Source organism: Anolis sagrei, chromosome 8 (genome assembly GCF_037176765.1).
Source record: "Anolis sagrei isolate rAnoSag1 chromosome 8, rAnoSag1.mat, whole genome shotgun sequence".
Lineage (NCBI taxonomy): Eukaryota > Metazoa > Chordata > Lepidosauria > Squamata > Dactyloidae > Anolis > Anolis sagrei.
Genome location: NC_090028.1, coordinates 31,580,486 through 31,595,719, shown reverse-complemented (window position 1 = coordinate 31,595,719; position 15,234 = coordinate 31,580,486). Strand labels below are relative to the sequence as shown.

At 41.6% G+C, this 15,234-nt stretch overlaps 2 protein-coding genes across 2 annotated transcripts in view; one reads left to right on the top strand and one right to left on the bottom strand.

The window, feature by feature from the left end:
* Positions 1-1,684: 1,684 nt before the first annotated feature.
* Positions 1,685-14,345, bottom strand: CNEP1R1 (CTD nuclear envelope phosphatase 1 regulatory subunit 1). Its single transcript, XM_060788253.2, has 6 exons — positions 14,194-14,345; positions 11,029-11,100; positions 9,961-10,034; positions 8,510-8,619; positions 5,907-5,961; positions 1,685-4,562 (listed from the first exon to the last, which is right to left on the bottom strand). Exons 1-6 carry the CDS (start codon positions 14,216-14,218, stop codon positions 4,521-4,523), a joined length of 378 nt encoding a protein of 125 aa, XP_060644236.1. The 5' UTR covers positions 14,219-14,345; the 3' UTR covers positions 1,685-4,520.
* Positions 14,346-14,474: 129 nt separating this feature from the next.
* Positions 14,475-15,234, top strand: part of LOC132782952 (nuclear receptor coactivator 5-like) — a 36,795-nt gene continuing 36,035 nt past the window's right edge. The window contains exon 1 of the mRNA XM_060787951.2: positions 14,475-14,651. The gene's annotated coding sequence lies outside the window, so the exon portion shown is untranslated. The remainder of the gene's footprint in view (positions 14,652-15,234) is intronic.

The window sequence follows — 15,234 nt, the reverse complement described above, 5'->3', positions numbered from 1 at the left end:
GACAGCAGGGGCGTTGTATGCTCTCTGCGTCCTGCTCCCGTTAACACCATGGCTGCCGCGCGTTGGACTAGCTGTAGCTTCCGGGCCGTCTTCAAGGGCAGCCCCACGTAGAGAGCGTTGCAGTAGTCGAGGCGGGATGTGACCAAAGCGTGTACCACCGTGGCCAAGTCAGACTTCCCAAGATACGGGCGCAGGTACTGGGATGAATAGTTCACCTGCAATCTAAGAGCACTCTGCACTCCACCAATGATCAACCTGGACCAAACTTCGCACACAGAGCCCTCATGACCAGCAAAAAATACTGGAGGTCTTTGGAGAGATTTATAGGAGTTGTAATTCATCTATATGAAGAGTGCATTATGAACCCAAACAATGATCCATCATATAGATGAACTTCAACTCCTATAAATCCCTCCAAAGACCTCCAGTATGGACCAAACTGATATATAATCCTAGAATCCTAGTGCTGGAGGAGACCAGCAAAGGGACATCTAGTCCAACCTCCTGCCATGCAAGATGGCACAATCAAAGCACTCCAGATAGAAAGCCTCTGTGGAAAAGCCTCCAGAGAAGGAGACTCCACCACACTCCCAGGCAGCCTATGCCACTCTCCGGGAAGTTCTTCCTAATCTTTTCAGTCCAATTTCTTTCCCTGCCATTTGAACCCATTGCTCACTCCCTTGTGCCCTGTTCTTTAGAGTGGTAGAAAGTCAGTTTGCCCCCTTCTCCTCCTCAATGGGACACCCTTGGAAATCTTGAAACATGGTTCTCATGTTCCCTCTCTAACTTGTTGTCTCCCAGTTAAACATCCCCCAGGAGGAAGGAGGAAGAGAAGAAAGGGAGGAAGAGAAGGAAGGAAGAAGGGTGGAAGGGAATGGAGGGGGGAAAGTGAGAAGGAAGGAAAGACAGGAAAAAAAGGAAGGAAGAATGAAAGAGAAAGAAGGAAAGACAAAAGGAAGGGAAGGGAGGAAGGAAGGAGAAAGAGAGAGAAGGAGGGAGGAAAGAGGGAAGGAAAAACAAAAGGATGGAAGGGAAGGAAGGAGGAAGGAAAGAAGGGAGAAAGAAGGGAGGTAAAGAAGGAAGGGAGGGAGGGAAGGAAAGAGAAGGAAGGGAAGGAAGGAGAAAGAGAGGAGGGAGGAAAGACGGAAGGAAGAATAAAAGGGTGGAAGGGAAGGAAGGAAGGAGGGAGGGAGAAAGAGGGAGGTAAAGAAGGGAGGGAGGGAAGAAAAGAGAAGGAAGGAAAGATGAAAGGAAGGGAAGGAAGGAGAAAGAGAGAGGAGGGAAGAGGGAAGGAAAAACAAAAGGGTGAAAGGAAGGTGGGTGAAAGGGAGGTAAAGAAGGGAGGGAGGGAAGGAAGTAGGAAGGAAAGAGAGAAGGAAGGAAGGATAGGATGATGTGAGAGAAAAGGTTCTGAAAAAAGAGCCCAAAGGGCTGCATCTGGCCCCCGGGCCTGGGTTTGCCCATACCTGATTAAGAGCACACCTGCTCACCAAAACAAACGTACTGATGGAGTTTCAGGGGGTATCTGGCATGACGCGTGTTGTAGTTCACCCACAACCTAATACATTTTGTACCTTTACAAAACTGACTTTTTCAAATACCCTGGGCAACGCCGGGTACCCAAGCTAGTATGTAATAACGCTCAATATAAAACACTTATTTGATTTCTTTAAAATGCCAAGGATACTGTTATACTTAAAATATTTATTCAATATACATTTCCTGCACAAAAAAAAAAAAGACATATAGCAACTTTAAAACAGTGATGGGACAAGAGATATGGAGAAGAGCACAAGGTTTGATTGCTGGGATCGTACAAAGTCCATTGGTGCGACTACAGTTTGGGTTTCCAGGAACTTTGAAAGGTAATTCTTGATTGTATGAAGACATGCCTCACTCCACTAATCGCTCTGTGCTCTTAAAGCTATTTAAAATAGCCTCAATCGGGGTTTTAAAAAAGGCACATTATGGATTTAAAAATGTCTTCTTTGACAATATTTCAAGATCATACTCTGTACATACAGTCCTTATTTTTTGTTTTCTAACACTTTTATGTAACAAAGGGAGAATCTGATTGTAGTTTCGCTGCTGACAGAACGTGGAAAGTTATTTATTTGGACCACATTTCTAAGCTCCAATTTTACCTCTGCACCATGTCATTTGCTTCAGGACTCCACCACTCTCCCTCTGTATGATGAATTCAATTCTGAAGCCATTTCAGGAGCTCAAATTGATCCCAAAGGCCAACATCCTTGAGAAGCATTCTCTCCTGATGTTTCACCCACACCTATGGCAAGCATCTTCAGAGTTTGTGAGGTATATTGGAATCTAGGCAAGCGAGGTTATATATCTGTCCAGCGTGGGAGAAAGAACTCTTGTCTTTTGGAGGCAAGTGTGAACGTTGCAATTAATCATCTTCATTAGCATTGCAAAGCCTTGCAGCTTCAAGGCTTGGCTGATTCCTACCTGGGGGAATCCTCTGTTGTGAGATGTTAGCTGGCCCTGATAGTTTCATGTCTGGAATTCCCCTATTTTCAGAGTGTTATTCTTTATTTACTGTCCTGATTTTGGAGTTTTTTTTAAAGTACAGGTAGTTGGACCACTCTAACAACTACTATGTCAGACTACACAGGGAAGCCATTGAAATCTACAAGAAGCATGTGGACAGTTTCAACAGAAAGAAGAAAACAATGAAAATGAACAAAATCATGTCTGGAATTCCCTGTTTTCAGAGTGTTGTTCTTTATTTACTGTCCTAAGTTGAGTGTTTTTTTTAAAAAAAAAATACTGTTAGTCATCTAACCCCTCCCAACAAAGGATTCCCCCAGGCAAGAATCAGCGAGGACTTGAAGCTGCAATGCTTTGCTATGGTAATCAAGGTGATTAATTGCAACATTCACAGTTCTTTCTCCCATCCTAGACCTTTCAGAGATGTATAAACATCCCTTGCTTAGTTTCTCACAAGCTCTGAGGCTCTCTGCCATAGATGTGAGTGAAATGTCAGGAGAGAATGCTTCTGGAACATGGCCATACAGCCCTGAAAACTCAAAACAACCTAGTAATTCTGGCCATGAAAGCCTCTGACAACACAATACAGCCAAATTTCAACATGGCCTCATTAGGGAAAATGTAATGGTGGCAAATTACTCAAAATATGCTCTGAGCAGAAGCATGCTAGAAACTTGCACATTCTCCAGGGCCACTCCTTTGTATTCATTGTCCTGCCAAAGCATTAAATTTCTGCTAACCAAAGGCATCCCCAAAACACAACTTAGGGCTCTTCCACACAGCCATATAACCCAGAATATCAAGAAAAATAACCCACAATATTTGCTTCGAAGTGGGTTACTTGAGTTTACACTCAGATAATGTGGGATTTTCTGTTTTGATATTCTGGGATATAGGGCTGTGTGGAAGGGCCCTTAGGAGCGAATTCGAGACTGGTTTTGGATGAAGCAAACCTTCTGATGGATATTTAAAAACTTTTCAATGGAAAAGAGAATGTAAAGGCCCTTCCAGACAACTCCTATATCCTAGGATCTGATCCCAGGTTTTCTGCTTTAGACTGGATTATATGAATCCCCACTGCCAGATAATCTGAAATATACAGATCAGATCTTGGGATATAGGGACTGTCTGGAAGGACCCTAAGTTTGTGGAATACTCCCAATTTCCTCCTAGCATTAAGCCTTTGCTAGACCCAAGTAGAACACAAAGGGCAATCTAAATCAATCCTAAGTGTAAACACACTTGTGGCACTTCCTTTTTTTTAAGTTGAGCAATACTAGTTTTGTGGGGATCACAGTGTAACTTTCAGGGTGCAGTGCATTGCATTTATTCAAAAGCTCCAGGTAGAAACAGGGAACTAAAGTCCTTCTGGCTATATTTGCCTGAAGCGATAGGCCAGAATTCAAGATTCATCTGCAGTCTGCTCAGTTTGTCCCCAATTGATTCCTCCCATAAAAAGGTCCATAAATAAGAAAATCATTAGCAAAAAAACAGCCCAACACGACATACCAATCCAATTCCTGGTTTGTGACTCGCAAACAGGGTACGATGCGGAAACAACAAGTAATTTCTGGCTGATTCTTTGTGTGAATGAGGCCGTTGTATCCTATGTGACAAAAACTAACATGTACAGAGACGTTATCTTCGGATAGGGCTTTGCTACTGGTGGCGGACAAGATAAGCCAGGAATTGGATTCGGCTATCAATAATCGTACAATGTGAATGGCAAATGTAAGGACTTCTTCAAATACTGGTTCCATTTTCTATTTACAGTGATCTGTACATTATAAAAACAACCGAGTCTCATATTCTGTGTTAAAGGGATACCAATACTGCAAACGCACGGGACGCAGAAGGCAAGGAGATGCACCACAGCCAATGTTTCCCACGTCTGCCGTCAACCATTAAGACGTGAGCACACCGCACAGTTCTTTTTGTCCTCACTGGGTCGAGGAAAAGTCCTTTGTGTCATGTTTGCAAGACGGCAGACAGAGCTGAAGGCAAACCGTGTGTCATTGGACATGAAGCCGGGGTTTCAATATTAACTTTCCAGTCTGTGGAGAAAAGAACCCATTTTTAATCATCAGTGTTGTACAGACTTTCTGTATATATTTCAGATTTCATTAATAACTAGCCATCCCCTGCCACGCATTGCTGTGGCCCAGTCTGTGTATATATTTTGTGTGTGTATATATTTGTGTATATATATGTGTTTTGTGCATGCGTTGCAATGTTTTTTTTTATTTTTTATTTGGCTTTTTAAGTCCCTTCCTCTGTGTTTTTCAGTGTTTTTAATGAGTGATAGTCACTTCTTGGCCTGATGGGTGCATTGTGTCCAAATTTGGTGTCAATTCGTCCAGTGGTTTTTGAGTTATGTTAATCCCACAAACGAACATTAGCTTTTTATTTATACTGATGGTCTTAAGAACCCCTTTGTGCTACATTAGAACAGTAAAGACAAATATCACTTAAGTAAAATAAACATTAACTTGTATATGTATGTATGTATGTGTATGTGTATATGTGTGTTTCTTCATTCTTATTAAATTCTACCTTTGTTAATCCTAGTAAATACGAGGGGTATTTTTTAAGTAAGGTCCGTTTTGTTGTAGACACTAGTAGTTTGCGCGCATACCGCAACGAGCGCGTGCGTCGTGTACCGGCATGCCTCGGGAACAACTGTGCTCAGTTTCCGCTCTGTAGCTAACCTGTACGGTTCTGTTCTGTGCTTTAAAAATGTTTAAGACTATCAACTCACCCTCCGCATGTGAGGTTCGCTCAGTGATACGGTTTTTGTCAGCAAGGAACCTGCCTGCTGCAGAAATTCATCAACAGATTTGTGAAGTGTACAGTGATACTGTTACGAGTGAAAGCAAAGTGCGTAAGTGGGTACGACAATTCAAAGATGGCCGTGACAACGTCCATGATGAGGACCGCTCCGGTCGCCCTTCTTTGATTACAGACAATTTATGTATTGGAGCAGGCAGCAAGTTTTTATGAAGAGGGTATTTAAAAATTGGTTCAGAGGTATGATAAGTGTTTGAACAAACTTGGCAACTATGTCGAAAAATGGAGTGAAGTATGTACTTTCTGAAAATAAATTTACTTTTTTGAAATAAACTTTCATTGTGTACTTATGTTCCAACGGACCTTACTTTAAAAATACCCCTCGTGTGTGTGTGTGTGTATATAGAGAGAGTAAATGCTCTGAGTCCCCTTTGGGGTGAGAAGGGTGGCATATAAATGTCGTAAATAAATAAATAATAAATAAATAAATGTTAGAAAGGCGAGGGGAAAGGAAAAGTGGCCCGGGAAATGTGCTGCCCTCTCCCCAGAGCATAGTTCTATTTCCAGCAACAGACGCGACACATTCAGCCAAGGAAACCAAAGCCACTTACGTCATCGCAGGACATATTGTATTCTGCCAAGACCGTCCGACATCGAGCCGCTATGCTGTACAGAATAGGTCAAAGGAAAATGATAGACTGTGTGGCAGACTAGCTGAGAACGTATACCTGTGGCTCTATCAAATCGAGAAAGTAAACATATGTCTTGGATGCTCTGAGTCCATGGACAGTAACTAGTTTTGAAGAAAAGACTTTCGGAGCAATTGTGGAAGGATCGTTGGCCTCACCAGCCATAAGGGAAGCTAGTGGCACTCTATTGTAGATAATCCTGGAGTTCTGTGCATATGTATGTGTTCATGAGAGACAGAGAGAAAGAGGGATAAACCCAAAGGTTTCACCACAATAGCATCCCCCGCCCTCAAAAAATCCTTTCCTCTCTCTCTTGGGGATGTAGAGCGAGAAAAAGGCAAGCTGGGAAGATAAGAAAATATTTCTCTTATTACTCTGTCAGTTCACTGTGCTCCCATTTTGCACTGTAAAGAAGGGTCTTCCTCTTCTTACAGAACGGAACGAACTCATGATGCTATAAGAGGTAACAGTCCTCTTCCTGCATCACCACTGCTTAGCCAATCCAGAGGAAATAGCTGAGGAACAGGGGAATGGGGACAGGGAAATGAGGACAAGATTGGGAGAGAATCAACTCATTTCAAGTGCTGGAAGAGAGTTCTGATCTGTCAAAAAGACAAATAAATGGGCCCAGGAGCAAATCAAGCCTGAATTCCCCCAGGGGAAATCCTTGTCCATGGAGCCTATTTCTTTATCATTTTAAAATTGTTTCCTTATTTGAAACCCTGGGATAAAGTGTTACAGACTCAAAACAAATTTATTACAAACATTTACAAAAAAATTATTTGAATGGGAGACTGAAAAAGAAAGGGTAAAGGACTGTATGGTAAAATGGGTGGCCAGTATTGGCCACACAATCAATTTGAACGATTGAGAAAAAATGTGGACAAGGAAAATAAAACGGCATGCTGGGAAGGTAAGAAAATTGGGAAAAATGTGGACAAGGAAAATAAAACGTACTTATTCGTATGACTGGTATAAAATGTTCTTCCGGCGAAACTTTGTTCTTGTAAACAGTGCAACCATATTATTTTGCTATAAAGAAAAGCCTCCTAAGGAAGAGATAACATTGGTCTGTGTGTTTTGTACTTTTTATCACTTTGGGCTAGTGGTGCTGGGTCATGCTGCTGCTAGTAAGTTATACTGCTGTACATTTATGAGGGTCTTTTGCAAATTAGCCAACTCACCCAATACAATGTACACAAGACCAATCAGTATTGCATAAATGTTACATAAGACATAGAATCCTAGAGTTGGAAGAGACCTCATGGGCCATCCAGTCCAACCCCCTGCCAAGAAGCAGGAATACTGCATTCAAATCACCCCTGACAGATGGCCATCCAGCCTCTGTTTAAAAGCTTCCAAAGAAGGAGCCTCCACCACACTCCGGGGCAGAGAGTTCCACTGCTGAACAGCTCTCACAGTCAGGAAGTTCTTCCTCATGTTCAGATGGAATCTCCTTTCTTGCAGTTTGAAGCCATTGTTCCGTGCCCTAGTCTCCAGGGAAGCAGAAAACAAGCTTGCTCTCTCCTCCCTGTAACTTCCTCTCACATATTTATACATGGCTATCATGTCTCCCCTCAACCTTCTCTTCTTCAGGCTAAACATGCCCATTTCCTTAAGCCGCTCCTCATAGGGCTTGTTTTCCAGACCCTTGATCATTTTAGTCGCCCTCCTCTGGACACATTCAAGCTTGTCAATATTTTTCTTCAATTGTGGTGCCCAGAACTGGACACAATATTCCAGGTGTGGTCTAACCAAAGCGGAATAGAGGGGTAGCATTACTTCCCTAGATCTAGACACTAGGCTCCTCTTGATGCAGGCCAAAATCCCATTGGCTTTTTTTGCCGCCACATCACATTGTTGGCTCGTGTTTAACTTGTTGTCCACGAGGACTCCAAGATCTTTTTCGCACGTACTGCTCTCGAGCCAGGCATTGTCCCCCATTCTGTATCTTTGCATTTCGTTTTTTCTGCCAAAGTGGAGTATCTTGCATTTGTCCCTGTTGAACTTCATTTTGTTAGTTTTGGCCAATCATCTCTCAAATCTGTCAAGATCGTTTTGAATCCTGCTCCTGTCCTCTGGAACAAGACACAGCAACATGATGTTGCAGTGTCTTGTTGGTTGCCTCCCTCACACTCAACAGCAAATAAAAATAATAGGAATAAGAATAAAAAAGACAATAATGCTTGGCAAGGTAGAAGGCAGTAGGAAAACAAGAAGACCACATTACAGGTAGACAGAGTCAATCCAGGAGATTTGCTAGAACGGAGTCAGACTGTTGATTACAGGGTGACTTGAAGGCATCTCCTTCATAATGTCAACAGAAATTGAAGTCAACTAAATGGTAGTAAACAATAAGAAGAGTCAAGCATGGTTTTGGGGAGAGGTTACTGGCTTTACACGTAGCCCACAGATCACAGGTTCCAAGCACATAACTATGCTAAAATTACTTCCTGTTGGAGCATGGTTCAATAAATAACTGTGTTTGATAGACATACGTAAGTCAAACAAAATGAAAAGGATACATTGAAGGCGCCACCACTCTTTTATGTATTCCAGCAAAAAATAACCCTATGAGAGTAATACAGCTGATGGTGAAGAATGGATGGTTCCACAAAGAGGTGAAAAAAGATACCTATTGGGGAAAAAACACACACAATTGTCAAAATGCACCATTTGAAAGAGATGATTGTGAAATGAAAAAAAATTGATGCTTGCTTTAGTAGAGCTGTTTGCTTTGTAGACATTTAAGGTATTATTGCTGCTGTCTACAAATGTTTCTGTGTACAAGCAATATAGGTGTAATTCAGATTAAAACTACCTCACTACCTCTGAGGATGCTTGCCATAGATGCAGGCGAAACGTCAGGAGAGAATGCCTCTAGAACATGGCCATATAGCACAAAAAAACCTACAACAACCCAGTGATTCCGGCCATGAAAGCCTTCAACAATACAGATTAAAACTGTCACTCAGATCAGCTCAGAGAGAGAGGTAGAAAAGGAAAGTATTTACATCTGTATTTGTTTGTTTGTTTATTATTTATTTAACATATTTGTATTCCGCCCTTCTCACCCTCAAAGGGGACTCAGGGCGACCTTATAGCAGGCAGTGATTTGATGCCAATACATATAAAAATAAGCAAATACAATTAAAACCATACAGTTAAACATTAATTATTAAAACATCAATTAAAATAACGTAATCCAGATCGTAGTCCAAGGCCTGTCCTATATTCCAGTTATTCGGAAACTCTCTTTTTCCAAACAGTGGAAAAATGGAAAAGTTCTATTCTACTTGTAGCATTAACTAACAACCTGAAAGGAAAATGTTAACTCTAAATTCATTTAATATGATCATATAACAAGTGGTGAATCCTTCACAGCTAGATAGACTCAATGAAGTCCTAAGCAGAGATACTGACATTATTATTATTATTTGAAACACAACAAGATGAGTCCACAGCAGACACTCTGCTGGCTGTTGTAGTGGATCACACATCGGACACTTCCCAAGTGTCTAGGACTTAATGTGTGCAGATCCCAGTAAGGCGGCCTTCTGCAGCTGGCAGACGATAATTTTGTCAGCGCCGATTGTGTTTAAGTGCAGGCCAAGGTCTTTAGGCACTGCAACCAGTGTGCCGATCACCACTGGGACCACCTTTACTAGCTTGTGCCAGAGTCTTTGCAGTTCAATCTTTAAATCCTCATTATTATTATTATTATTATTATTATTATTATTATTATTTATATCCCGCTTCTTCTTTTTCAATGGAAACTCAAAGATGAGTTAACAGGATCTCTCACCATAAGAACCTTTTCATCCGCACTAACCATAGCATGTCAATTCACCTCAAAGAGACCTGCTACATTATTCAATAAGGACACAGAACTTGGTAACACATGGCATGAACGAATTAAGTTCTGTAACACCAATTCAGATAAATGGAAACACAGGATATGTAAGATATTACCTACCTTCTGTGTTTCAGGGTCGATTAGCCAGTTCCATGCCCCTGTTGCTGTACAGACTGATACCACTATAAGAATTACTGACAAAAAAATGGAAAAGTTAGAAGCAACGCATTTGATGCACACACGGCGATTAATGTGCAGAATAAACTGGCCAAAGTTATGTCTTGAGTTAAGTGTTTAATTCATTCTGTGATTGAGCTCTTAACTCAAATTGCTCTTAACTCGAAGCTAATTTCACATTGAAATACTATAAATCCGTCCCGCCACCCCCCAAAACCCTCCATTTTTAAAATCTATTTTTAAATAACAGAATGTGTTTTATAAATAACAAATAATGTATAAATACACATTCACGTGGAACAATTAAATAGCACTGTGTGGATTTACCGAGACTGTGGCGAAACTGGGAGTCAGCTGCATTAAGATCACTACTGACCAAAAGGACATGAGTTTGAAGTCAGACCTGGTCGGAGTGAGTTTCTGACCAATTTGTGCAGCTCGCTGTCGACCTTTGCAGCCCGAAACACAGTTGCATCTGTCAAGTGGGAAATTTAGGTACTGCGTATACGGGGAGGGTAAATTACGAGGCCATAAAAATCTCCAGCAAGCATGCAAAGAATGAGAAAGTACTTCGCAAATGGACGGTGAAGCAACAGCTCCCCGGGTGGCCAGAATACCCTCATGAAAAAGCTGGAATGTTAAATAGCCTCTGTGTATCTGTCTATATATGTTGTGTGTCTATGGCATTGAATGTTTGCCATGTATATATACATTGTAATCGGCCCTGAGTCCCCTGCGGGGTGAGAAGGGCAAAATATAAATACTGTAAATAAATGAATAAATAAACAATAAAAAAGGAAGTTCAACTTTCAAATGGAAGAAACACAATGTTGTGGCAAGGAAAATTTCACGTTCATATCTCTTCTAGAAGCTAGTTTAATACTTGATTTGCTAGGAAAACTGAATTATTATGTCATGAAAAGATGAATTTCTAATAGCATGTCACCAACATGAAATGTTTGGAAAGCTCTAATTTATGAGATACATTCCTATGGAAAGCCCATCACTTACTTCTCCATCGTCCAGTTGCTGGTTGTAGACAAGCAATGTATTCAGTCAGCCTCCTTTCAAAAGCCTTGAGATCTGAAAGATTGAGACCGCAATCTATTTAGTTTTAGGAATCCGTTTTGCGGCTTGACAGGCAAAGCCTTCTAGAACCTCCATTACAGCCAAAGTCTCACTTTTTTATTTGTTGGGATAGAAGGCTAGAAACTACAACTTTCACGATTCCACAGCCTTCAGCCATGGCCGTTAAAGTGGTGTCAAACTGTATTAATTGTACAGTGGAGATACATCTTTAGAGAACACTGAGAGAGAAAAGAGAAGAGGTCATGAATAAGCAAGCAAAAGGCTTTTGGGGTTGTTGTAGGTTTTTCTGGGCTATATGGCCATGTTCTAGAGGCATTTTCTCCTGACGTTTAGCCTACATCTATGGCAAGCATCCTCAGAGGTAGTGAGGTCTGTTGGAAGTAGGAAAATGGGTTTATATATCTGTGGAATGACCAGGGTGGGGCAGGGTGTCTTGTGTCCAAATTTGGTGTCAATTCGTCCAGTAGTTTTTGAGTTATGTTAATCCCACTGACAAACATTACATTTTTATTTATATAGATTTATCGTGTCAGAAGCAAATTGCGGGTACAGTTAACATGTTTTTAAAAACACAAACAAAAATATGCTGATATCTGTTGTAAACCATCCAGAGTCCCCTCAGGGAGATAGGGTGGGATATAAATAAAGTATTATTATTAATGCAACAATAATAATGTTTTCTTTATTACAACATGGTTAAATCGGCAAAATAAAGCGGAATGCTATTAAAATACATATAACAAATATACAGAGGTAAAATATAAAACCTAAATTTTATGGACATTAAGAGTAATTATTATTATTATTATTATTTCTTAGAATTAAACCAAACACTATTTAAAAAACAGTTAAAACTATATAATGATGCGACTAATGTGTGTGTTAGAATATAATGAGAAATCGCAAAGATCTCATTATAGCAGCAGGACTGTGGTGCAGCTGGCTGGGTGTCAGTTGCATTAAGATCACTACTGACTGAAATGTCAGGAGTTCGAAGCCAGCCCAGGTCGGAGTGAGCTTCCGGCCAATTTGTGTAGCTTGTTGTCAACCTTTGCAACCCAAAAGACAGTTGCATTTGTCAAGTAGGAAATTTAGGTACCACCTATGTGTGGGGAGGCTAATTTAACAAATTTACGACGCCTTAAAAAATCTCCAGCAAAAGCATGCGGGGAATGCGGAAAGTACTTCAACAGTGTCACAGATGGATGGTGAAGCGACAGCTCCCCTGGTGGCCAGAAAATTGGAATGTTAAATAGCCTCTGACTGTCTGTCTATATGTGTTGTGTGTCTATGGCATTGAATGTTTGCCATGTATGTATACATTGTGTTCCACCCTGAGTACCCTGTGGGGTGAGTAGGGCGGAATATCAATACTGTAAATAAATAAATAAAAATAATTTTTATATTGTATTGTCGAAGGCTTTCATGGCCGGAATCACTGGGTTGTTGTAGGTTTTTTTGGGCTGTATGGCCATGGTCTAGAGGCATTCTCTCCTGACGTTTCGCCTGCACTTTGGCAAGCATCCTCAGAGGTAGTGAGGTCTGTTGGAACTAGGCAAAAGGATTTATATTTCTGTGGCATGACCAGGGTGAAACAAAGGACTCTTCTCAGCTAGAGCTAGGTGTGAATAAAGATGAAGATCCTCCCAGAGGAAAAGTGTTCTTGCCATACATCAAGGGAACCACTGACCGCATAGGGAAGCTGATGAGGAAACACAACATACAAACTATCGACAGACCCACCAAGAAAATCCAACAAATGCTACGTTCAGCAAAGGACAAGACGGATCCTCTCACTTCTGCAGGAGTCTACCGTGTACCATGCAGCTGTGGACAAGTCTACATAGGGACCACCAAACGCAGCAGCATTGCCCAGACACGCATCAAGGAAAATGAAAGGCACTGCAGACTACTTTAACCAGAGAAATCAGCCATAGCAGAGCACCTGATGAACCAACCTGGACACAGCATATTATTTGAGAACACAGAAATGCTGGACCACACTCACAACCACCATGTCAGGCTACACAGAGAAGCCATTGAAATCCACAAGCATGTGGACAATTTCAACAGAAAGGAGGAAACCATGAAAATGAACAAAATCTGGCTACCAGTATTAAAAAACTCTAAAATTACAACAGCAAAACAACAGAGGGGAAACAAACAGGCACATAAAATCACTCTCAACAAGAGATTCCCCCCAGGTGTTTCCAGGCCATTGAATGCAAATCAAGGTGATCAGCTGAAACATTACCCTGGTCATTCCACAGATATATAAACCCATTTTTCCTACTTCGAACAGACCTCACTACCTCTGAGGATGCTTGCCATAGATGCAGGCAAAACGTCAGGAGAAAAATTGCCTCCAGAACATGGCCATATAGCCCGGAAAAACCTACAACAACCCAGTGATCCCAGCCATGAAAGCCTTCGACAATACATTATTTAAAAACAGTTAAAATCATTTAATGATGTGACTAATGTGTGTGTTAGAATATAATAAGAAATCGCAAAGATCTCATTATATATATTTTCTATAGTTTTCAATGGGTTTGAGTGACTTTAACCATTTGATTAATTAATTCTATATTCAGTTCTGTTTTAATGTCTCTATGTTGTAGGTTTCAAGTTGTAATTTGTACTTATTTTTGAGAAGGATTCCCCCAGGCAGGAAGCAGCCAGGCTTTGAAGCTGCAAGGCTATTTAATGCTAATCAAGGTGGCCGATTGTAACATTCACACTTGCCTCCAACAGACAAGAGTTCTTTGTCCCATCCTGGATATCATTCCACAGATATAAAAGACCCACTTGCTTAGTTCCCAACAGACCTCACAACCTCTGAGGATGCTTGCCATAAATGTAGGCGAAACATAAGGAGAGAATGCTTCTGGAACATGGCCGCACAGCCTGGAAAACTCACAGCAACCCAATGTGCCATGAAAACTTCCAATAACACATTAAAATAATAACAATAATAATTATTATCAGAAATTCTGGTCCCAAGCATGTCAGATAAGACATATTCAGCCTGTATTTGCATTTATTGCCCTCCCAAGATTATAAATTATTATAACCTCTCAATATTACCTTCTGCCTGTTCCAGAGAGTTCATTGTGAAGGGAAAAAAGGAAGAAAAACTCTCAGACTGTCACTCTATTAGAGCCGCGGCCTACAGACATAGCAAAGCCTTCAGTTGGTGACTTCCCCTTCCTTCTCCGTGCTTCCGTCAGCTCTCTGACTTCCTTCACACCGAACGCAGCTTTCTATTGGACAATGCTTAGCCGCAGGCCCGCCTCTCTCTAGCAAGCCCCGCTTTGATTGGACGGATTCCTTGAAAGCCGAGAAGCTGTGAGGGTAAGGGCAAATCGCAGTGCGCATGCGTGCTTTGAAAAGCTATTCCTAACCACAAAACCTTTTAAGGAGGATTCTGGAGTTGGTGAAAGACAGTTGCAAAGCTGAAACTGGAGAAAAATGCTCTAATCTGATAAACAACGTCAGTTAACCAGAGAATACAGATTTTTGTTTGACAGTGCTGTGCATTTCAGGTCAGTATTGAAAATTCTTTCTATTTTATTTAAAACTAGCCACCCCCTGCCATGCTTTGCTGTGGCCTAGTCTGTGTATATGTATTTTGTGTGTGTATATGTGTGTATATATTTGTGTATATCTGTCACTCCTTTCCACCCGCTACTAAGGAGGCTGTCCAGGTCCTGAACCGGTGCTTGGCCGCTGTGACGGTCTGGATGAGGGCGAACAAATTGAAATTGAATCCAGACAAGACAGAGGTACTCCTGGTCAGTGGTAAGGCCAAACAGGGTATAGGGTTACAGCCTGTGTTGGATGGGGTCGCACTCCCCCTGAAGACGCAGGTTCGCAGCTTGGGTGTGATCCTGGACTCATCGCTGAGCCTGGAACTTCAGGTTTCGGCAGTGACCAGGGGAGCATTCGCACAGTTAAAACTTGCGCGCCAACTGCGCCCGTACCTTGGGAAGTGTGACTTGGCCACGGTAGTCCACGCTCTGGTTACATCCCGTTTAGACTACTGCAACGCTCTCTACGTGGGGCTGCCTTTGAAGATGGCTCGGAAGCTCCCAACTAGTCCAATGCTCGGCAGCCATGATACTAACA

Excerpts from the sequence above, each read along its gene's own strand:
- CNEP1R1 (XM_060788253.2), bottom strand. The coding sequence starts at position 14,218 with ATGAACTCTCTGGAACAGGCAGAAG. Across the intron at positions 11,101-14,193 it reads CTCTCTGGAACAGGCAGAAG|ATCTCAAGGCTTTTGAAAGG; the intron begins GTAATATTGAGA and ends TCAATCTTTCAG. Across the intron at positions 4,563-5,906 it reads ACAATATGTCCTGCGATGAC|ACTGGAAAGTTAATATTGAA; the intron begins GTAAGTGGCTTT and ends TTTTCTCCACAG.